Raw genomic sequence first — 25,653 nt, 5'->3', positions numbered from 1 at the left:
ATGAGTAAAAAAAAAAGTCTTTCCCTTTAAGGGATATTACATCCCATATTGTTTCATAGCCGAATAAGAAACTCAAAGAGTTTCATGCCGAATATAGAAACTATATAAAGTTTGGCGAGTCCAAGCGTAAGCAAATACCTGGATAGTGCAACATATAACCCATTTGGTAGTGCAACACTGAGGCAACTCATAGTAAGGGTGGAGCAAGCTCCGATCACTATTCTTGGTATTTACCCATAATGTGAAACCCAGTTCCTAGGAGCTGTATTACTCTTCTACATTATGAGAGAAGGTCACTACCCAGACCGGTTTCAATCTTTATTGAGGTCTCATCAGTGAATAGGTAGACCTAGATAATACCAAGTTTGTAGTGAACAAAACTTACATACCCTACTATCAGAATTGCCAAGAAGGTGTCCTGAATTACTAACTATGTGTTGCACTATCCAGGTATTTGCGTACGCTTGGACTTGCCGAACTTTATATAGTTTCTATATTAGGCATGAAACTCTCTGAGTTTCTTATTCGGCTATGAAACAATATGGGATGTAATATCCCTTAACTTAAATAAGTTCACGTCGCCGAATTGAAGCCTTTGGCTCTTCATATAATTAGTAATTTATTAGGACACCTTCCTGGCAATTCTTATAGTAGAGTATGTAAGTTCTGTTCACTACAAACTTGGTATTATCTAGGTCTACCTACTCACTGATGAGACCTCAATAAAGGTTGAAACCGGTCTGGGTAGTGACCTTCTCTCATAATGTAGAAGAGTAATACAGCTCCTAGGAACTGGGTTTCACATTATGGGTAAATACCAAGAATAGTGATCGGAGCTTGCTCCACCCTTACTATGAGTTGCCTCAGTGTTGCACTACCAAATGGGTTATGTGTTGCACTATCCAGGTATTTGCTTACGCTTGGACTCGCCAAACTTTATATAGTTTCTATATTCGGCATGAAACTCTTTGAGTTTCTTATTCGGCTATGAAACAATATGGGATGTAATATCCCTTAACTTAAATAAGTTCATTGCCGAATTGAAGCCTTTGGCTCTTCATATAATTAGTCTTTCCCTTGTTGCACAAACCACCTTGAGCTGCAGATATGACTACATCATCTGTGGTAATTTTTTTTCCTTTCAAGTGTTTCTTTAAATTTGGGAATAGGAAATAGTCAGATGGGGGCAAGGTTTGGCAAATAGGATGGGTGAGTCAGACATTGAAAACCGAAGTTGTGTACTGTCTGTTGGATTTCATGAGCAGTGGGAGCAGATGCATTGTTCTGCAAAACAACATGCCTTTGCTCAGTTTCCCACAGCATTTTTCCTTCAGTTCCTTTATAGCTGTTGAATAAACTGCTACTGTTAACACTTTCACCTTTTCTGAGGTACTTGGTAAAGATTACGCCTTCTATATCCCAAAAGACAATGGCAAGAACCTTCCCTGCTGACTTTTTGGGTTCAGAACTTCTTTTGCCATGAAGAACCTTTGTGTCTCCACTCCATTGACTGTCGTATGTTCTCTATGGCATAGTGATGAAGCCATGTTTCGTCAACAGTCACAATATTAGCCAAAAAATTTGCACCTGATTTCTCAAAATGAACCAAAATCCTTGAGATGACAGCACACGTTCTCTCTTTTGTTTAGCAAACAAACATTTGGGGACCCACTTCACTAAGAGCTTCTTCATATCCAGATATTGATGGATAATGCCCAGTTTTAAACTTGCCTACACATCCTGCAACTGTTGGATAGATATGCTTGGCACAATCCCCTGAAGTCTTACACAAAGTTTGTTGAATTTCAGTTGTGTATTTTTCTTGCAGCAGGATGAACTTGATGACTCTCTGCACCTCTGTGTCTTCGATTTTCTTCAAAACATGGAGGTTAAAGGGTTTTAAGATATTTTCTTTCTTGTGATTATATCAGTTGCTTTAATTAATATCATTTATATTCTAGGTGTTTGTCAGAACTTTTCACTTCCCCTCCTCATAATTATATATATAAAACAGGATCTATTCTTTATGAACAATGAATCGCTCAGCATATTGTAGTGCAACATTTCTTTTTCTTTTTATTTTTTGATGTTGAGCCCATACACGAGAGATTGGTTGATCAACCTATAGTACGGTAGTACTGCCATATATGGGTACTGGGTTGGGAAAGGAGGAACTTGTTTACATTTCATTTGAAAAATACTGCATATTGTATTCCTTGGGAAACACAACAAGGGGAAGACTGTTCCACAATATAGCAGTTGCAGGGATGAAGGAAGAGGAAAAGAAACTTGTTCTGTTTGTTTCAAGGTGGACTGTGAAAGGATGTTGAGCAGCAGCTGCACTTGTTCTAGCGAGCTTAGTACTAAGTGGGGGAATTAACAAGATTGATAAATTTTGTATGTGTATTATACTATAGTCTCAAGAAATTTTTTGTGCTATATTTTAACTATGTCAGAGAATTCAAAAAAAAAAAAAAAAAAAAAAAAAAAAAAAAAAAAAAAAAACGTGGTTTATTGAATTGAAATGATTTCCCATGGGCCTTTCAAATACTGTTTGTTAGGTATATTAAGTTAGAAGAATTCATATTTGATAGGAGACATATGAAAAATAAATATTTCCAAATGTACAGTTAGATGTTCTCTCTCAGTTAGAGAATGTGCTGTTAATAGATAGAAAATAAACCATTCTCTAGAACCATTTATTTTCTTTGTCTGTGCAGCATGTTCTTTTCATATATGGGATTGGTGGTCTAGAGGTGGGAGGTCAGTGATTAAAATGGTTATTCAAACCTGTTTGAATTCATCATACTCCTTGATCTTGTTGATATTTTAAGTGTGCTCTGTTGTTATATAAATATTGCTTAATTTTTATTATTCTTTTTCATTAATAAACATAAAAGAAATCCAGTAATTATTATTTTTTTTTTTGAGAAGTTATTTTGTAAATAATGAAGAAGTATGGTTACTTAGAAGAAGACCAGTCTTTTAAAAATATCTTGGATAAAAAAGGATAGTGTCAAATGGTGACAAAATTCTTACATATAATGGCAGCTCTACAAGTAACTTATTAAAACATATCACAGGTTAAAACTATCACTTTTAAACAGTACACAAACTAAGCAACAAAACATAGCTTATTTTGCTTCATCAAAATGTGGTAGTTTGTCCCATGAAAAGTTAAGGATTTCCTCAATGCTATTTGTTAGTGGAAGTTGTTTTAAAAGTTTTAATGAGTTTGGTAACCCAAGGATATAATTTGCCATGCAAACACTAGAAACACAGAATCCTGAAAATGTATGATAAAAGAAAGGAGAAATTAAAGTACATTCTCAGAAGACAAATCTCTGCACTCACGATCCATTCATCACAATAATATGTCATTACATCACTAATGAATTGAAAATTACATGAAAGAAACTAAATGAGTACTACACAGATACACACAGGTGCTAATATTATCATCAACATCAGACTTCCATGAAGTCAAGGGACTCATCGCAGGAGATCCCACTCTCACATGCACAGCTCATCATACCTTGACTTAACTGTCCCTGTACTCTCAGGCAGTGCATTCCAAATCACCCACCACTCTCCATGCAAAAAAATCTACTCCTCACACGATCCTTATACAGTTTTGAGGTATGGCCTTTTGTTTTCTCACTATCTCCAGACATTCTTATAGTCTGATATGTCCTGATCATGCCTACCCCCTTGTTTCTATCCACTAGACTCTACATTCCAGAGACCAGAAACAGACTTAGTCAATCATCTCTGAACCCTCTCCAACAATTCATAGTCCTTTTGAAAACCAGGCAACCAAATCTGTGCACATTAATCCGTATGCAGTCTGATCAAAGCTTTGTTAAGTGGAATCATAACATTCTTACTTCTACAACTTGGGTTTTCTTGGCATTATGCCTATAATCTGCTTTGTCCTCACAATTTTTGCAAAATTTTCATGGAATTTTGCAAAATTTGCTCCTTGATATCATGTAGCCAAAAGCTATCTTTTCCCCAGTCTCATGCAGCTGAACAACCAAGAGACCAACTGAAATGAAAATCTACCCAGGTGGTTAGCCTTCTCATTTTAACAGTTAATCACCTTGAGTTGTCCACCACTCCCTTGAATTGCCTCCATTAATACTTGCAGTTAACTTTAAGATCACAGTGTGACCTAAAAGGATGGGACAGAATTTCTCATAATAAGAATAGACAAAGAAATTTTTATCTTCCCCTGTGAATATTACATAACATGGATGGTTTGCAGCTCACCAAAAAGTTGGTATCTCCAAGAATTATTATTACTACCCAAGACCTCATAGAGTCAAAGATTCATCTGAGAGAATGCATCTTTCTAAATATAAAAGTCACATAAATGAACAGTAGAATTTCTGTAATAAAGTGTAAAATTTGTATGCCTTATTTGCTTGTTTTCAAGACCATATTTCTTACTTTTCATAAATCATATTTTAACCCATTAATTATAAATATCAAAATTCATTTCCCATTGTTGATGAGTGTGTGGTGGTGGTGGTGGGGGAAGTATTGCAAAAAAAGAAGAATTTGTTCTGCTGTAAGTAATGAAATGCCCAGCAAACACATGACATAGTTTATTCCAAATACATGTTGAAATAGAATGACATATTCTGGAGACGAAAAACAGCAATAGCTACTTCACACTCTGGTAAACGTGGTGGTATTTCACTGGGCAATGAAAGACATCTGCTGACATTTGGATCAGAGGTAGTGATAGATTTTTTGCTTGGTTACAAAGGATTTGTTTGTTATTTATTTAGCAAATGATGTATATATAGAGAAAGTGATAAGAGAGTAAACAGATGGAACTATTACATAAAACAAAGAAAAATGTTTCACAGTTTAACAATCAGATTCCAAATCTACAATAAAGTTTAAGGTTTAACATGAAAAAGCTTATATAAGTTCCAGGATAAGAGAACACGGGGCACTCACTAATGATATGGTTAATAGTCTGGACTAAATTGACTACAATCACAGTATGGAGAATTTTTCCATTTCTATCAAAGCTATTTTTAATTAGTTTCCAAAAAAAATCTTGCCATGTTGATATTTCTCCTATATTTTTCTGTGAGTTTTGTTTAGTTGCTTTGCTACATAACTTTGCTTTTTCCATTATTCATAAGTGCATATGCTAATTTATTAACATATGCTCTTAAATATAGACAGGTGCTTTTGATGTTTTCATGGACTGCTTCTAGATATTTCTTTAGTCCACCATAGAGTTATTTTTCTATTATTCCTGTCAACTTCACCATAAGCTTCTTTGGCTGAGTGTCAGTATTTACTTCAGATATTGCCATTTAGTCTCTTTAGTTGGATTTCTGTTTTCAAACTCTTTTATTCCTCTCCCAATTATATTTGTATGTTTTTAATCTGCAGTCTGCATCATTTAATTAATTTATTTATTTCATTTTCTTTGTGATTGTGATATTATTATCAGAAGTAATAAGGGACGTTTTTCTGTATTTCTTTCCATGTTTATGTATTGTGTTAAATATGAACCACATGAGGGTCGTACCTAGATAACTGGGAGGAGACTTTTACATGGAATTCTGAGATATCTTCTCACTTTTCTGTATTTCTTCTTGTTTAGTAGGTATCTTCTTAGATACTGAACACATATGCATAATATGAATCCAAATTGTATTATGTATTCAGTGATGAAACTGTTTGTGAGGGCTGGAAACATTGAGACACTGCCAACTGGAAGGGTAGCAGTTACTCCTTCAGCTGAAAACGTTTTAAGAGTCTAAAAAAGTAATAAAAAAAAATGAAACTGTGACTATACTGGAATTGGCATTATTTCTTATGCTAAAAATATCTCCAGAAAAACTGAAACATTTATCAAACAAATGCATCTCTACAACTGCTTTCAGTCTACTGAATTCTCTGTAATGTTTCAAGAAGAATTCGAGGATTCCTTCTTATTTTGTAGAACTTATCACATCCATTAGTACACAGCATCACAGGCTACCATTTATAATATTGGAGGGTGGTGAATGAGTGGAATAAGCTGCCAGAGTCTGTTGTGGGCGCCATAACTGTAAATGAGTTCAAGGCGAAGTATGATAGATACTGTGTGAATGTTGAATAGTTGTTCTTGACATGATGTTAGGGCCTCCCTCGATGAGTCTAAGGACTCCTTGGAGTTGCCTGTACTACTACTACTAATAATAATATATCTGTTCACATCTCTCAAATCATTTTTTTGCACAAGATTGTGCATCATAGTTCTTCTCAATTGGGAAATGAGTATTACTCTCACTATATTGAATTTGTTTGCAGAGACTACAGAAATGGTTATTTTAATGGATGGTATTGCTTCTATGGGGTTTAATTGGAACTTTTCTGATATATAGATTTTTCCTGATGACTTGAATTACATGTGAATATTTAAAATATCTGAAAATGTAGTATTAATTAATGCATGTATTATTTCCAAGTTAATTGGAATGTGTTCCATTTCGCAAATGCATTTTTGCTTCCCATTCAAATCCACATTTATATATTTAAAAAAAATCAGTTTTCACTTTCAGAGATACGAGTGATGTCAATCAGTAATGTGACTTTTTTGTTGTTGTTGTTTTTAACAGAATGCTATATATTAACAAAGAAACAGAAATCACATGTTCTATTCATTTAGCATATTAGCATGGATGTTACCATATAATGATTAGTTTAATGTTGTATTTATTCTTTATAAAATTAATTTGTTCTTGTAATTTATTTCATTAAAGTACAAGGAGCTGTGTTATTTGCTGAGATCTTATCTTGTATGAAACGAACATTAGCTAGGATGTTGGTGATCATTGTCAGCCTTGGTTTTGGAATTGTAAAGTAAGTTATAGACTTATTTAAGTTTGTATGCATATTGCTTAGTACTGAATGGATTGGGAAGATGCTTCAGAATGCATAATTAGACAAAAACATAGTTACAATTACACACACACACACACACACACACACACACACACACACACACACACACACACACACACACACAGGTAATGGCCAAAAAAATGGAAACAGTGACATGTGTTGATTAATATTGTGTTGGTTTGCTTTGTGCGTCTATTACAACCTGTATTCTTCGAGGGAGAGACTGTCAGTGCCTGGAACTCAAAAGGAAGAATTTTACACCATTCGCCTGACAGAAACTGGATCAATTTGCCTTTTTTCTTTGGAGGTGAGAAATGTTGTCTGAGAGCTTGCTCCAAAATGTCCCATAAATCTTCTTTAGGATTTACGTCTGGCAATTGAGATGGCTATGGCAGGCAGACCTTACCATCATGCTCCACAAACCAGGTGACCACATTGGCTGTGTAGGAGAAAATGTTATTGGAAGGCAAAGTGGATGCTGTACATTATCTTTCACTTCCAATACAAGAAGTGGGTCCAAACCATGTCATAAGAATTCACCCCAGACTATTATAGACCCATCAAAATTGTTAACAGTTGGAAACACGCATTCTGGCTGGTAAGTTTCCTTTGACTGATGCCACACACATATTCATCCGTTTGCAGCAAAAAGTGTGAAAATGGATTCATCTGACATCCCTCCACTATTGTGTAGTTCACTTCCTGTGATCTTTGCATCATTGGATGAAATGACCTGCATTGATGGGAGAGTGATCAAAGGCTTGTAAAAGGCAACTGGACCATGATATGCAATGCTGTGTAATTCTCGGCACAGAGTTTTTGTTAAAATGGGATTCTCACGATCAGTGTTGAATTTTTCACACAAATGGTCAGCAGTAGCCCACCTATTTTTCGTGGTACAGCATGCTAATGCTCAAACATCCCTCTCTTGCAGTAAGCACTTTTGTCCACTATTACATTTCACTGACGATGTTTGTCCTGTCGGCTGCCATGCTGACATAACCTCAGAAACTGTTCCTCTACTAACATGTGCAATTTCAGCTGTTCTAGTCACACATGCACCTGCCAGCCTGGCTCCAACAATCACATCCCTTTCAAAGTCATTGAGGTCCTCTCTGGATTCCATTCTAACATGCAATAAATGGCAGCAGGGCCTTTATACACACCCCTAGGAATGTCTGGAATATATTTGCATATCAACTGCATCTGTGTTTGGTGCATCACAGATGCTCATTGCAACTAACAATAATGAGACCTGATAGCTTAGTGTTTCCAATTTTTGTCCATTACCTGTGTGTAATGGACACACAGATAATGCACACACGCACATGCAGAGCTCATTAAATATGCTTTCCCTCTTACCTGTGGTGAGTAGATTTTGACAGCTGGCAAGTAGTTGCAGACATGACAAAATAGAAAATTTTTCTTAGATAAAAAATAAATACAATTTTTTTTTTAACTTTAAGAAAAAGAGAGGGGTGCTTAAGGGTCAAAGCTATATAACCGAGAAGAGACCTCCACATAGCCTTTAGAGAAATGCAGAGAACCAACCAGGACTTGTGACTTTATTGTATTCTTCTTGGCTTAAACCAAAATTTCAATGATGGTACAACATGGGGAGTTGCATGGTTACACAAGCCCCCATTGTTTTCAGCAGGGAACCAGGACAAACAGCAAAAAATCAGCTACTGAAATAAAACCTAAAACCCAACCCAACTCAACATCACCAGAGTTCAAGATAGGTACTATCAACATAAGAAGCCTGAATGGCAAAGAAATGGAGATAGCTGAGGAAATGGATAAGTACCAGATCGACATAATAGTGGTAGCTGAAACAAAAAAGGCAAAAACTGGAGAGATCTTTCTGAGCAATAAATACAAAATGTTATATTCAGGCAATGACAATCAAGGAAAAGAAGGAGTAACCGTAGCATTCAACACTAAATAAGAGGCGAGGCTAATCTTCTTGAAGGGCAGGCAGTCTCAAGTAGAGTGATGTGGGAAAATATGAGAATGGGGAACTGGACAATAAGACTTATTTGTGCCTATGGTCCCACAGAAGGTTCTACTAAGGTAGAAGTGGAGGAATTTTTTGATGCTTTAGAGAAAGCAACTCACACAATGAAAAAGGAAAAGTTGGTCCCTGTTGGGGATTTAAATAGCAGAGAGTGGGATATGATTGTCAGACATACAAAAATATTTGGGAAAATTTGAAGAAAAGAGTAAAACTAATAATAATGGCAAATACCTGTTGGATTTCTGCTAAGGACATGGACTGGTTATTACTAAAACACAATGTTCCAACATAAAAATGTGCACAAATTCACATGGAGAGAAGAGGCAAGGAATAAGAAAAGTCTCATTGACTATGCTATTATTGACAGTGATGTTTTCTCATTGGTACAGGACACCAGAGTGTACAGAGGAATTGAAATTGGAAGTGATCACCATTTAGTCTTGAGCAGAATAAAATTGAATTTCATATTGAAAATAATCACATGTATGAAAGTTTTAAAGCGAATCAAAGTTGAGCAGCTCTCAGATGTGAACTGTAGACTAAAATACACAAATATTATTCAACAAAAAATGAAAGTTTGAGAACAGGAACCAAACCTTGAAGATTCAGTGGCAAACCCTGAAGAAAACACTGATTTATTCAGCCAGAGAAGCACATGTGAGGTTGTCTACAAGGATAGAAAAATCAGAACTCCATGCACAGGAAGTTAAAGAGGCAGTGAAGGAAAAGAAGAAACCATATCAAAATTTCCTGGCAAATAAGTCCGTTCTCTTAGAGAATACAGAGACAAATGTAAGAAAGCTAAAGACTGTGTAAAACTGACTGAACAAAAGTCATGGGATGGCTTTGGTAAGAACAGAAAATAAATATCAAGAAGGTGGCAAGATATTTTGGAGGTCTTTCCTCCATTTCCTCAGAAATGGAGGAAAGAGTGCTGTAAAAGGAATTAGAGATGATAAAGGTGACATGAAAACAGGAGAAAAAGATATCCTTGAAGTATGGAGTAATTACTTCGAAAAGTTGCTAAATAAAACAAGCAGTGATGACAGCACAGTGGTAAAAAACACTGACCAGGCATGACCAAGAATACATATCCATATTTGAAGTAGAAAGAGCCATCAAAAGCCTGAAATGTGGAAAGGCAGCAGAAGTAGATGATATTCGACCAGAAATGCTCACGTATGGAGGTATAGAAGTCTTACAGTGGCTGCACTGCATAGTTCAGAAGGCCTTGGCAGAGGGATGAATTCCAGATGATTGGAGTAGAGCTCTCATAATACCATATATAAAAAGGGAAATAAAACTGAATATGAGAATTACAGAGGTATTTCATTACTGATCGTTTCTGGTAAGATTTATGCAAGTATACTTGAGAAAAGGATGAGAAGGACAGTGGAAGGAAAGCTTAATGAAGAACAAGCCAGATTCAGGCCAAATGGAGTCTCTCAGGATCAGATTTTCACTTTACAACAGATAGTTGAGAAATCATGGGAATATAACAAAGATCTGTATTTAAGTTTTGTAGATCTGGAAAAGGCATATAATAGGGTTCAAGAGAGAAGCTATTCAAAACACTACAGTTATATGGTGTTAATGGGAAATTATATCAAGTAATACTTTTTTCTTTATTTGAGTTGTAAGTTAGCAGTCAGAATTGAAGGAAGTACAGGAAGGTTTGTTAATGTTAAATCTGGTGTTAGACAAAGATGTACATTATCCCTTCTGTTATTCATTATCCTTATGGATCATGTTATGAAGGAAAGTGGTATTATTGGAGATGTTAATCTCAGCTCTTTGCTTTATGCAGATGATGTTATACTTCTAAATAAATCCACTACAAGCCTGCAAGATTCCCTGACTAAATTGAATAACTGTTGTAATAGATATAGTATGATGATTCAGAAATAAAAAGGCAAAGACAATGAAAATAAGTAGAAACATTAAAATATCAACTGCATTGTGAACGGAGAACCTATAGAACAAGTAAAACATTTCAGCTGCTTAGGCATGATTTTTGGTGAGGATGGTAAATTAAATATGGAAATAGACAACAGAGAATCAACAAAGCTGGTATGGTAGAAAGTCAACTGAATAAATTGATATGGAATAAGAGAGAAATTAGCCAAAACTCTAAATTAGCTGTATACAAGACAGTATTCAAGCCAGTTTTAACTTATGGATCTGAGAGCTGGGTCAGAAGTAAATCACTTGGCCAAAGACTAGAGACCGCAGATTTGAGAATCCTGAGAAAGATTAGAGGCGTGAACAGATGGCATCAGTGGCAATATCATATTAAAAACGAGGATATTAGGAATGAACTTGACATTGTCAGCATCCATGAATGTGTTAGCAGAGCTAATCTCAATTGGTATGGTCACTTAAATAGAATGGGCGAGGAAAGATTAGCAAAACAAGTGTTCTCTGCAGGTTGGCAGGAAAACGACTCATAGGAAGACCAAGATATAGGTGGAATTGATATGGTACAAAGTGCCTTAGACAATAGAAATATAAGATCTGATAATATTGGAGTGTCTTGACAGGTAACAGACTGATTTGGAGGAAAATTAATTTACCTAATTAATTAATTAACTAACTTAATTAAGTTAGTAATGATGTAAATGTTTCAAGTAGTACTATCATATCCTGTACACCCCTTGAGGGTATAAATCAACCTTAATTTGATGATGATAAAAAAGAGAAGAATATGAGTGATATAACAAATCATGATATTCCAAAAAATTTATACTGTTTTTTATTGTTCTTTCTGTTCTTATTATTTATGAACTTATCCTTTTATAATAGCATTGGAACCTTCCCAAAAACTATTCCCTGGAATGGTTTATGCCACTATTGTAGCATAAAGATCTATTGTAGCATAAACTAAACGTTGTGGGAAAGTCTTGCATCATCTGTACAGCTCATTGTACAGCTTATCATGAATCTATTTATGGTCTCCATATTCACCACACTTCCAGGCTGCAACCATTCATAACTCTCTCTAATCAAGAAACCTACTCTTCATTCCCTTGCTCACACCCTCCTTTTACAACTTCTAGGAATGGCCTCTATTTGTCCTCTTGCATTCTATGAAAAATTTGAATCCACATTAATCTGGTAATAATCCCTTAGCAACTTATCACGACCTTCCTTGTACTTCTATGCTATCACATAGTATCCCTTATACTTCTGTACTATCATATACTATCCCTTGTACTTCTGTACTGTACTGTACTGAAAATTGCAGAGATTTCAGAGTCTAGTATAGACTGGACTCTGCATGCAATTTTCATTACTTCTATCTTCCTTCATATTCTACATTCCAGAGACCAGAAACCACCATAGTTGTCAACTCTGAACTTGTTCCAACATCCCTTCATCCTTGTGAAAACCTGGTTAAGAAATCTGCACAAAATAATCCATATGCAGTCTGATCACAGTATTATTCAGCAGAATCATAATATTCTTACTCCTACATGTCAGTGTGCTCTGCATCATTCCCATAATATGCTATGCTGTCCTTACAATTTTAACAAAATGTCCAGAAAATTTCAGGTCCTTATCCACCAACACCCCAGATCCCTTATCTCTTCCATCACCTCTAAGATATCCCCGACTAATCTTATGCTCTTCATCCCATCCGTGCTTCCCAAACATTAAAACTTTATACTTTTCTATGTTGAACTGGTAGTCCCATTCATTTGCCAATTCAGAAAGTTTATTCAAGTTTATTTGTAGGGATACAACATCCATTGCACTTCGCAGTTCTTCCCAACTTTGTGTCATCTGTAGACAGCTGTATATCACCATTCAGGCACTTCCAAATAGCATTTATATACAAATTAAACAGCAGTAGACTCAAAACAGACCCTTGGGACACGTCACTGGAGATCCTTCTCCTCATCCTCTCCTGAGATATTGCTCCACACCCATACACAACTTGCTGATACTTATAAGACAGCCAGTCTTCAATCCAGTGTACTAATCTGCTGTCCAGCCCCATCTGTTGCAGTTTAATTACCAAGTGGTAACTTTATAAAAGCCTTATCAAAATCCAAATGTACCACCATGTATGCCTGACCTTTGTCCACTACACCTGTAACCTTGCTGTATTAATTAGATTGCTGAAACATGATCTTCCATTAGAAAACTCATGTTGCCCATCAAAGAGAATGTTGCTGTCATCAACCTGGTTCTGAATCTTGGGTCTCACTGCCCTCTCTAACACCTTTACCACAACTCCAGACAGACTGGTAATAATTTAAAGCATCTTAGTCTCATCACACCATTTATTAAGCAGAACAATTCTGCCCTCTTTCCACTCCTTTTGAACTTGGGTAAATGTAAGACTCAAGTTAAAGAGGTAAGTTAAAGCTGTTGTTAATTCCTTGGAACATTACGTTGAGGTATAACACCGTGTATCATACCTCAAGTCCTATTATTTATGATGTCAGGTTTACTCAACTCTTCATATACCCCGTGCACACTCGCCATCAGTGTTATCCACTGCTCTCGAGTTCTGCATTATGTTACTTTCATAAGTATGAAATATTTTTATGAACTGCTCATTTAACATCTCTACTGCATTGTACCATTCTCTCTCTCTCTCTCTAACCATTATTATCATTCCATAATCATTCTTTTTTCTGCTGCCCACATATTGAAAAAACTTCAAAATTCAAGATCCTCTTGGTCTCATTGGCTAACTGCTGCTTATACTGCACTTTTGCTATCCTTACCTCTCTTGCTTGCTTTTTGTACTCCCCATACAACCGCATATTATCACCATTCATCTTATTCTGCTTCCATAATGCCTTCTTTATCTAAATTGTATGCTTCACCTCTTCATTCATCCATTTCACACCCACCTTGTTTGACCTCTTAACGTTCAGAATACATTCTGACAATGGCTCTGCTAGACAGTTCTTGAACAGTTCTCAAGGAGCATTGATCTCCCTTCCTTCCAATTCTTCATTCCATGATACAACTGCAAGCTGTCTACTGAGCTTTTCAGAATTACCAGCCTTATAGTTCCACATATGTCCCTTTCTCACTGAAGTCCTTACATGCCTGACCACCACCCAAGTAATCACTTCATAGTCACTCTCAGAAACTGGAGGGAGATTCACCATCTCATTTACAATGCCATCCTCTGATGAGATAATCAAATCCAAGACCCTTGATCCCTGTATACTGCCATTATATACTGTGTAAGAAATTTGTCTCTCAAAATATCAAAAAATTCATTATTTTTGTTCCCAGTTCATTCCAGTCTATATTACAATAATTAAAATGACCTGTAACAATCACTCTTTTCTTATTAGCTAGACCGATTTGCCTATACATTTCTTTCTCACTTCCTACCAGGTTACCAAGTCTATATAACATCCAACTAGATATTTCATTCTGTTTACCTCCACTTCACACTACTGCTTCAAAACCACTGTCACTGTTTGCCCTTTTTATCTCTACCTTAAATGGAGATAAGTCCTCTGCTACCATTTGCAGCACTTCTTCCCCCCCCCTTCTGTCTTGCTTATCTGTATGAAAAACATCATGTCCATCTAGCTCTGTTCTTGTCAGAATGTTTTCCTCATTTTCGGCAATATACCCTATTAATGCTACAATTTCATTTCTTTTATTTTGAATACTTCGAACATTTTAAACATACATACTAGCTTATTTCTGGTTCTATAACAAGCCTACCTAACACTAATCCTCAGATATTACTACACCATTACCCCCCCCACACACACACACACTCATCTCTATCATCACTGATCTTACACCTCTCCTCAGATATATTTGTTTCCCCCATGTCCCTGGTCATCCCAATCTTTTCTTGTACACACATACATCTACTCCTGTACCGTTTCCCTGTTGTCTTTTGTGTCTTCTGTTTGGCTCAAATCATTCACCTGTGTATTCACAAGCTCTCCTACTCTATTTACTGCTGTTCCATGTATCACTTGCTTCATCAGATCTTCCATTCACTTTAGTCATTTCTCTCTCTCTCTCTCTCTCTCTTTCTTGCTGCAACAATTTCTCCAGCTTACTCACACCAAATCCATTTAAACGTAGCCCATCTCTTTTATATCACTCCATCCATCCCTCAAATTCATCCCATACACATTCACAAAATGAATTCCTTTCTCTTCCACATCACAGCCTAGCATAGCATTCATAATCCTTGCTCACCATCTCATTTCATCACTATCATACCTGAGCAATACACTGACTGCCTTTCATACTACACTGTTATCTATTACTCTCCTTAGCAACCTTCGATATCCATCCTTACATTCTCCTTGTTGCCATCCAGAATATTTGTGCTTCAATCACTGCTCAGTCTTCTCCCTGAAAGGTGCAAACTTTATGCACCTTCTCCTTTACCATATCTCTAATAATTGAACTCCCATATGTGTTTATTCTCAAATCAGTGGACTCTTCTTTCACACTATCTTTTATTCCAGCCTTCATCTCCCTTCCATACATACTTGTTATTCTCCTTGTTTCACTCCATAATTGCCTTGTCCTCACCAGCTCCACTTTCATATCCTGAATTACTTTCTCACTGCTCATTGCTATATCTAGCAGGTCATTTGTACTTTCATCCTCAATACTATCACATTGTTTATCTTACAGTCAGTAAGTTTAACTTTCACATATGCTATTTTACTGCTACTTTCTCATTTATACTCTTTTCACATTTCTTCCACTATCGAAACCCAGAACTCCATTTACTATGACACTTTCAGTTTCACAACTTTCAGCGTTAACTTCCACTACTTTATTTTCTTGCTTTTGACAAGTTCTGGCTTGTAAAACATCTACATGTTCTCTCTACCGTCAGTATCCTTTTTTTCTTGGCAAGGAATACATAGTGTGCACACACACACACACACACACACACTACAACTACAGAATCCTCTATGTCAAATCCCTTGTATAACGGTGTTTTGGCTGCCATTGTTCTTGTTCCCATCACTGTCATGAATAATACTATTTATGCATTGTACATTGTATAAATATATCCAAAAAATCAACCACACAATTATACACGAGGATACTACAACCAGTAATTATCAAAAATATCATGAAATTAATATCAAAACTTATCTGTAAGCTTAAGTTCTCGTAGTCTCTCCACCAACATCTGACAGATCCATGGTACTTTTTGTGATGTTTTATTCTTATCTATGTTATGCATTCTTATACGTTGTTTTATTATAAAGTATTAAAATTTGTCTTTAAATATTGAAAAAAAGTACAGTTTTGGCCATGAATAATAATAATAAATCTAATCTAAGAGTTTCATGCCGAATATAGAAAACTATATAGAGTTCGGTGAGACCAAGCATAAGCCAACACCTGGTAGTGCAATGCTAGGGCAACTTGTAGTAAAGGTGGAGAAAGCTCCAATCACTGTCTTTAGTATTTTCTCATAATGTAAAACACAGCTCCTAGGAGATGTATTACTGTTCTACATTATGAGAAAAGGGTCACTACCCGGACTGGTTTCGACCAACGTATAGGTGAGGCGGGCTCTAAAAATTAGGCGATCCCGAAAGATCGCCCATCTCAGCGTTGTTCCACTCGGTGACAGGCTCACCCCGTCACCAAGAAGAACTTCTCAGCATAGGCTCTACCCAGTGGCAGGCTCTGAAACTAGCAGATCTTTAGCAGTGAGGCCAGGACAATGGTGCAAATGGATTATTCCTCAACAAGTTGATGAAGTTGCAAATGCCATCATGGAACATAGAATGAATAATGCACAAGGGTCCAACAGTGCTTGAGCAATATCAGGACAACTGGGCATGCCATACTCAACTGTATGGAAAATTCCTGCATCAAATGCTGGGGTTTTTTTCCCTATGAGATCTCCCATACTCAAGCTTTCCCTCATGGTGATGCGGAAACTCGACTGCAGTTTGCCCTAACGTTCTTAGCTCAAATGGAAGTGGATGATGATGCAAAGCCATGGAAGATCTGGTGGAGTGATGAGGCACAATATTTTCTGAACGGTAGTGTTAACTCACACAATTGCCACATTTGGGCTTCAGATAATCCTCATGTGTTCCATCAGACCCCTTTACATTCACCAAAAGTCACAGTGTAATGTGGTTTCACTGCATTGTTTATTATTGGCCTGTACGTTTTTGAAGAACTTCACCTGACAAGACCAGTGACTTGTACTACCTCTGCTGTTAGGTATCGAGAGATGCTGTGCAACTTTGTTGTTCCACAACTGCAGCAGCAAATATGCCTTGACGCTACCACATTCATGCAGGATAAAGCATCACCTCACATTAGATTTCCGGTACAGCGAATATTACAAAAACACTTCACAGAACATCGAGTGAATAGTCATGCATTTCCCACAGCATGACCACCTCATTTGCCTGATCTCAACCCCTGTGATTTTTGGTTGTGGGACCATCTGAAACATGTGGTGTATGAAGGACATGTTCCTGATTTAGCAATCTTGAAAGATAGAATAATGCAGCATGTGAGGCAAATCAATGCAGATCTGTCGTGTTCTGATGTAAAAAATATCATTCACAGAATGAAGTTCTTAGAACATCTGAAAGGACATATTAAACCACATCTGTAAGTTATACGAAAATGAAAATTTGTTTGTTGTATCTCTTCTAGCCATTACCTTTATTTAATCCCAAACCACTTGCTTAGAACACTAAATGTCTCCTGATGGCACAATTTTGTACTATTTTCATCTTCTGTAAATCAAAACCCTATGTTCCAGAGTGTACTTGCATCAAGTTTGGTTGAATTTCGTCCAATATATTTTTTGCTACAGGGCTATGAACATCACCTCTATAATTGTAGCCACCCTGTAAATATGAATAACAGTTGAGATAATATACACCCTTGTCACACACCTGACTTAATATCAAACCATCTTCCTGTATCTCCTTCAATTCTAACTGCTAATTTATAATTCAAATAGAGACTATGTATTGCTTGATATATGGTCCCATTGACACGATATAACTGGAGCGTTTTGAACAGTTTTTCTCTTGGCACCTTGTCATATACCTTTTCCAGATCTTCAAAACTTAAATACAGATCCTTGAACCAGTGGGAAATCATCACTGTCGACAATAACATAGACTATGATACTTTTCTTGTTTCTCAAGAATACTTTATGCAAGTATTCTTGAGAAACGGCTAAAGAAAATTGTGGAGGAGAACAAGCTGGGTTTAGGCCAACTATTTGTCTTAAAGTGAAAATCTGATCTCGACAACCTCTGTTTGGCCGGAACCCAGCTTGTTCTTCTCCAAGATTCTCCTCCATAATTTTTCTTAGCCATTTCTCAAGAATACTTGCATGAATCTTACCAGGAACAATCAGTAGAGAAATTACTCTGTAATTCTCACAATCAGCTTTATTCCTGTTTTTTTTAATAGACAGGTATAGGTACTATGATCACTCTACTCCAGTCTGGAACTCAACCATCTGACCAGACTTTTTGAATTTCAGTGTATTCACTATAAAACTTTTATACCTCCATATTTTAGCATTTCTGGTTGAATATCACTGCTCCAGCTGCCTTTTCACATTTCAGGTTTGTGATAGCTTTTTCTTCTTCAAATGGCGTTCCTGTTGAGTGTTTTCTGTCACCATGTTGTTCACTGCTTCTTTCATTTAGCAATTTCTCAAAATAATTACTCCATACATCAAGAATATCTTTATCCTCAGTTTTCATGTCTTCCTCATCATCACTAATTCCTTTTACGATACTTTTTATTCCATTTCTGTGGTTTTTCAATATGCTCTAAAATATTTTACCACCTACCATATTCTTACCCAAGTCTTCCCATGACTTTTGTTTAGCTAATTTTACACAATGCTTTGCTTTCTTACATTTTTCTCTATATTGCCTAAGAGCACAAGCTGACAAGCATATCGAAAGCCAACTTTCAATATGCTCTCTTCTTTTCCTTGACTACCTCTTGAACTTCCTGAATCCACCATGGGATTCTGATTTTTCTGTCCTTGCAGATTACCTCTCTGGCTGAATCAGTCAAAGTTTTTTTAGGGTTTGCCACTGAATCTCAAAGGTTTGGTTCTTGTTTACAAACTCTCAGTTTTTCTTGAATTATAATAAATTTAGTTTAATCCTTTATCCAAGTGTGAGCAAACAAAGTTTGCGCCTGAAAATATCTTCAGGACTGAGGTAAGGTAGTACAACACCAGGCAACTCGCAGCAAAGATGGATGAAGCTCTCAGCTCCTTGTTTCAGTATCTCCCATAATGCACAGCACATCTCCTTGCGGACATGTATACTGCTATGCATTAAGGGAAGGGCCATTACTCATACCAGTTTCGACCTTTATTGACGTCTTGTCAGTGGGAGCCAGGCCCAGAGTGGAGATACTAAGGCAGAAGCAATAGGAGAGGTCATCCTTACCTATAGGAGTTGCCAAAAGGTGTGCCACCTTATTATTAAATTACTCTGGATTTAGAGAAAGATGTTTGAAAGTTTATTTTTCACTTGGTTAGACTATAATACATTTAATTTAATCCTTTATCCAAGTGTGAGCAAACAAAATTTGCACCTGAAAATATCTTCAGGACTGTATCTGCAGTCCTGAAGATATGTCCTTGATGGGTAGTGGCCCTTCCCTTAATGTATAGCAGTATACATGTCCACAAGGAGATGTGCTGTGCATTATGGGAGATACTGAGAAAGGGAGTTGAGAGCTTCATCAACCTTTGCTGCGAGTTGCCTGGTGTTGTACTACTTACCCCAGTCCTGAAGATATTTTCAGGCACAAACTTTGTTTGCTCACACTTGGATAAAGGATTAAACTAAATTTATTATAGTCTAACCAAGTGAAAAATAAACTTTCAAATTTCTTGAATTATGTTTGTGTGTTGTAGTCTACGGTTCACATCTGATAGCTATTCAACTTTAATTCATTTCAAAATTTTCTTACACACTTTTCTTTTCAATATGAAGTTGAATTTTATCCTGCTCAACACTAAATGGTGATCACTTCCTATTTCAAATTCTCTGTATCCTGAACCAGTGGGAAAACATCACTGTCGACGATAACATAGTCTATGAGACTTTTCTTGTTCCTTGCTTCTTCTCTCTGTGTGAATTTGTACATATTTTTATGTTGGAACATTGTGTTAGTAATAACCAGTCCATGTTCTGAGCAGAAATCCAACAGGTATTTGCTATTATTAGCTTTGCTCTTTTCTCACCAAAGTTTCCCCAAAACATTCTTATATGTCTGGTAATAATTTCCTACCCTGCTGTTCAGATCTCCAATAAGGGTCAAATTTTCCTTTTTGTTTGTGTCAGTTGCCTTCTCTAATGCCTTGAAAAACCCCTGCACTTTTTTCTTAGTAAAACCTTCTGTGGGATGATGTGCACATATAAGTCTCATTGTTCAGTTCCCCATTTTGATATTGTCCCGCATCACTCCCCTTGATATCGCCTGCCATTCAAATAGATTATCCTCATATTTAGTGTTTAATATTATATCTACTCCTTCTTTTTCCCTGATTATTATTTCCTGAATATAACATCTTGTATTTTTTGCTTAGAAAGATCTCACCTGTTTTTGTCTTCTTTGTTTCAGTAACACCTGTTATGTCAATGTGGTACTTATCCAATTCTTCCTCTTGGATGCATTTCTTTTCAATATGGTATATAATTTTATCCTACTCAGAACTTGATGTGATTCCACCCACAAAAGATTTTTGTAAATATACAAAACTAATGTACTGTAGGTAGGCTAGGTTTTTTTTTTTTCATATTTTTATTAATTTTTTTCCTATTTTTATTTATTTTTACTTAATCCAGAAACTGTGCTCTAGAGACTAAACATGGAACTTTTTTTCACACCACCTCAGGCCTCCAATAAGTGTGGTGGTGGTGGTGGTCTCCCACCAGGTGATGAAATTCTTTTCTACTTAAGAACAGTCACAAACCTCCATGCTTACCGCAGGATTTGAACTTGCAATCTGTTTGTTGAAGAGCAGATACTGTAACTATTCAGGAGGGCAGATTTGAAATGGGCCAATCAGCCTGTTTTGAATGTTCTGTATACTCTTATATCCTAAATGCGTGTGTGAAAATATCAAGAATAACATAATAATTAGTCTTTTCTCATTTGTTTGTTGTCTTCTTTCCATGTGAATTTATGTATGTCTTAACATTGTTACATGGTATTACTAATCACTAGTCCATTGTTGTGAACAGAAATTCATCAGTTACTTAACATTATTATTAGCTTTGCAGTTTCTCCAGTTTTTCATACCACATTCCTATATGCCTGGAATTAATTTTCTGTTCTGTTTAGATCCTCAAAAGGAACCAACTTTTCCTTTATTTTTTTATATGTGTATCAGCTGCTTTCCATAATGCCTCGGAAAAAACTTCCTCTTCTTCCTTAGTAGAACCTTCTGTGGGACCATAAGTACAAATATATCTTATTGTTCAATTCCCAATTTGGATATTTCTCCACATCTCTCTACTTGATATTTCCTGACATTCAAGAAGAATATCTTCATATATAGGTTTTAGTAGTATAGCTATAAATTCTTCCTTTCCCTGATTATTATTGCCTGAATGAAACATCACGTATTGGTTATTTAGAAGAATCTTACTGTTTTGGTAACAGTAGTTATGAAAACTTTTCTAATTCTTCTGCCATTTGTACTTATTTCCATGGATACTTCTTTCACTGATGATACCTGTCTTGAATTCTGCTGATGTTAACTGGAGTTTTATTCCAGGAGCTGTGCACTGTTTGTTTTGGTTTCTTGATGAAAACATTGTGGTCCTCATTTAACACATTCAGTGTCACAGACACTTTAAAGTGTCAATCTGGTATTTATGCATGTACCACTGCTGTTTCTTTCTGCATAACTTAGTCTAGCCTGGACAGTCAAATCATGCAGATGTGTAGGCATTGGGGCAAAGTTATTCTGAATGGGCTGGAGATATTCTGTCATAAACGAGTAGCAGTAATGGCCCAGCTAGCAAATGATTCCTTATGTCTTACTGTTATGTTGTTATAGTTTAACAAATACGAATACAGTTTAGTCAGCTGAATCCCAACTTTTTCATCCCATTCTTGTTTGGTCAGCTAAATACTTACTAAAGGGTGCACTATGAGGTGAGGATTGGTTACATTGAAAGCCCTGGTTGGTTCTTCACATTCCTTAAAAGGCTATATGGAGGTCTCTTCCCAAATATCTAGCTTTGATCTTTATGCAACCCTTTTTCCCTTATATTCAAGGGAAAGGGTGAGCTAGAAGGGGCTCGCGCAAGCCCTTTGTTAAATTTTTCTCAAATTTGCGAGCCCCTTGTTCTTCTTGTTTACTTTATTTTTTCAAAAAAAAAATTTTTTTTTGCAACATATTAAGCGATACACTCATACGGTAACCTAACAAAAATTAGTCTATTCGGCAGTGTATAGATTATTTGGAATTATTGTTTGAACTCCTCTATAACAAATCTGCCCAAGTTTGAAAATAAAATAAGCGCATGCGCTATATTTACCCTTCTCTCTTCTATTAGCCAATCATATGATAAAACCAGTAGCCAATCAAAAAATGTTTTGATTGGCTACTGGTTAAAAAAATGTTAAAAAATGTTTTTCTTATGTAAGATAAATTAACCCAGTTGATTGTGTGCAAATATTTCATGTTTAGATCATGAAATATTTGTTTAAAAATGATAACCTTTAGAGGTTGATTGTCCTGTCATACTTTTAGAATTGCACAAGCTGTATTAATAAAAGTTTTTGTGTGAAATACAGCTTTTTTTTTTTTTTTTTGCTTGAAGATGCGAGCCTTTTGTTAATATTTCTATAGCTCACCACTACTTATATTCTAGTTTCATTTTTGCCTGTTATAGCTAAGTAGTTCAGTCTTATATAAACCTGATAAATGGTAATGGGCAGTGATCCTATGCAGGTGGTCTACTATGTCAGCTGCATGTATTCTCTTGCCAGATTTTTTATCTTGAAGGACAAAAAAAAATCCAAATTTTCAATAAGGGAAACCACCTCTCCATGAAACTGGTTTATTCACCTTTAGTTGAAAATCCTTCATAAAGTTTCTCTGTCTCCTAGAGAGATAGAAACCCAAGTTTTTACTATCGATGACATTGTTTTTATCAAACTATAAATTCCTGTTATTTATCTAAAATAAAATTTAAAATGTTAGCTTTAAACTTGAAGCTTTGTATTCTTCTCCCTCCCCTTCCCATCTCTCTCTCCCTCATAATTTTTGATTGATGCAATAGAAATATTGCATTTTTAAAATAAAATATATTTTACAGGCCAAGGTTAGGAGCCATGTTACATAGAGTTGTGGGAATGGGAGCATTATATTTTGTATTAACAACAGTGGAAGGATGCTTGCGTGCCTTGAGAGTAAGTTTTAGTGAACATTCCCATATTTAAAATAGTTTGTTTTAAAAACTAGATTACTTTTATATGATTTGTATTAATTTTTATTTAAAACTAATATTTTTGTAATACAAAGTATAATTCACTGTGAAAAAATTGTAGCATATTTATGTGATATTATTCTGATTTTCAGCTGATATATCATTTCAGAAGCACAATTTTTTGTGAAAGGTCTGATTTATCAGTCATCTAGAAGTTTGAATTCTGGATGATTGGAATAGAAATTGCATATTTCTCAAACGTGTGGACAGACTTATGTGTTCGTCGAATATGTTGTTTATTTTTTAACGGTATATATTAGAACACAGAAACTAAGTAAATAATTAATTTATTAACTTATTGCTGATATTTTGCTGGTGTTATAACCAGCATCTTCAGAGCACAAAAACACAGTTTGTCACAATACGCGAGACTATAACAACATGGTGTAATCAACGGACTAGTTAAACAAAATTATAGCAGCAACACAAAGACTAGAGTCCTGATTATTTTTGGCGCTCTCTATCTGGAAAAAAAAAAAAAAAAAACTAGCTATCACATAAGACTAGAGTCCTAAAAAATAAAAAAAACTAGTTTTTTCTTAAGATGACTGTCTCCCAGATCTTAGGCAAGTTAATACATCCATATTTGATGAGATTTGGAGTGTGTTTCAGGGCTTCTGTCACCTCTAAGAACAATCTCTCCGACTTGTAAGAGCTTCTGTGTAGTACTTTTGTGTTTTTCCAGTTGATCCTGTGTGCAAGGTTATTGAGAGCATGGTCTGCTAGGCCCGACTTGCCATAGTGATAATTCCGGACGTATCTTTTGTGTTCGCTGATGCGGATGTTCACAGTTCTTCCTGTTTGACCATAGTAGTAGGCTTGATTACATGAGCAGGGTACTTAGTAGACTCCTAGATGTGATAAGGGGGTTGCTGTCCTTGGGTGAGCTGATAAGGGTTGCTAATTTGCTACATGGTCTGAATGTAGTGCATAGTTTATGTTTATTAAGAATTCTTGAAATCTTATCGGATGTGCCTTTAATGTATGGGATGGTGACTGTTTTGTTGTAGTTCTCTGTGGTGGATGGTGGGAGGGGTTTCTTAGGAGTTTAGTATTTTGTTTATCTTATGTGGATTATAGCCATTGGCCAAGAAGGTGTGGCATAAGTTAGCCAGTTCAGCAGCAAGAGCATTGTCATTGGAACAGATTGCTCTCGCTCTATGGGTTGGAAAGACATTGGAAACATTCGTAGCACATTTAAATAGCCAACATCCAAAAATCCACTTTACAATGGAACTGGAAGCTAATAACTGTGTGCCCTTCCTGGATACACTTATCACACGTCTTCCAGATGGTTCCTTATCATTTTCAGTTTTTAGAAAACCCACACATACAGGGAGATACTTACACAAACAATCACACCATCATCCTTCTCAACAACATGGCATTTTAAAAACACTAACCCATAGAGCGAGAGCAATCTGTTCCAATGACAATGCTCTTGCTGCTGAACTGGCTAACTTACGCCACACCTTCTTGGCCAATGGCTATAATCCACATAAGATAAACAAAATACTAAACGCTCCTAAGAAACCCCTCCCACCATCCACCACAGAGAACTACAACAAAACAGTCACCATCCCATACATTAAAGGCACATCCGATAAGATTTCAAGAATTCTTAATAAACATGAACTACGCACTACATTCAGACCATGTAGCAAATTAGCAACCCTTATCCACTCACCCAAGGACACCATTCCCCCTTTATCACATCCAGGAGTCTACCAAGTACCCTGCTCATGTAATCAAGCCTACTACGGTCAAACAGGAAGAACTGTGAACATCTGCATCAGCGAACACAAAAGATACATCCGGAATTATCACTGTGGCAAGTCGGGCCTAGCAGACCATGCTCTCGATACCCGTGCACACAGGATCAACTGGAAAAACACAAAAATACTACACAGAAGCTCTTACAAGTCGGAGCGATTGTTCTTAGAGGCGACAGAAGCCCTGAAACACACTCCAAATCTCATCAAATATGGCTGTATTAACTTGCCTAAGATCTGGGAGACAGTCATCTTAAGAAAAAACTAGTTGTTTTTTTTTTTTTTTTTTTTAGGACTCTAGTCTTATGTGATAGCTACAGTTTTTTTTTTTTTTTTTTTCAGATAGAGGGCGCCAAAAATCAGGACTAGTCTTTGTGTTGCTGCTACAATTTTGTTTAACTAGTCCGTTGATTACACCATGTTGTTATAGTCTCGCATATTGTGACAAACT

At 36.2% G+C, this 25,653-nt stretch overlaps 1 protein-coding gene across 2 annotated transcripts in view; it reads left to right on the top strand.

Moving 5' to 3' along the window:
• LOC150105074 (Golgi-pH regulating cation channel) overlaps positions 1-25,653 on the top strand; it is a 450,265-nt gene that overhangs the window by 244,469 nt on the left and 180,143 nt on the right. For both annotated transcript variants that reach the window (XM_090395474.1, XM_090395473.1), the window contains exons 13-14: positions 6,777-6,876; positions 23,260-23,353. In XM_090395474.1, coding sequence (XP_090251600.1) covers positions 6,777-6,876; positions 23,260-23,353 — 194 coding nt within the window. The remainder of the gene's footprint in view (positions 1-6,776; positions 6,877-23,259; positions 23,354-25,653) is intronic.

This window comes from Typopeltis vanoorti, chromosome 7, assembly GCF_054136105.1.
Source record: "Typopeltis vanoorti isolate ZY-2024b chromosome 7, IOZ_Tvanoo_1.0, whole genome shotgun sequence".
In the NCBI taxonomy this organism is placed as follows: Eukaryota; Metazoa; Arthropoda; class Arachnida; order Uropygi; family Thelyphonidae; genus Typopeltis; species Typopeltis vanoorti.
This window is presented reverse-complemented; position numbering and strand designations above follow the sequence as displayed.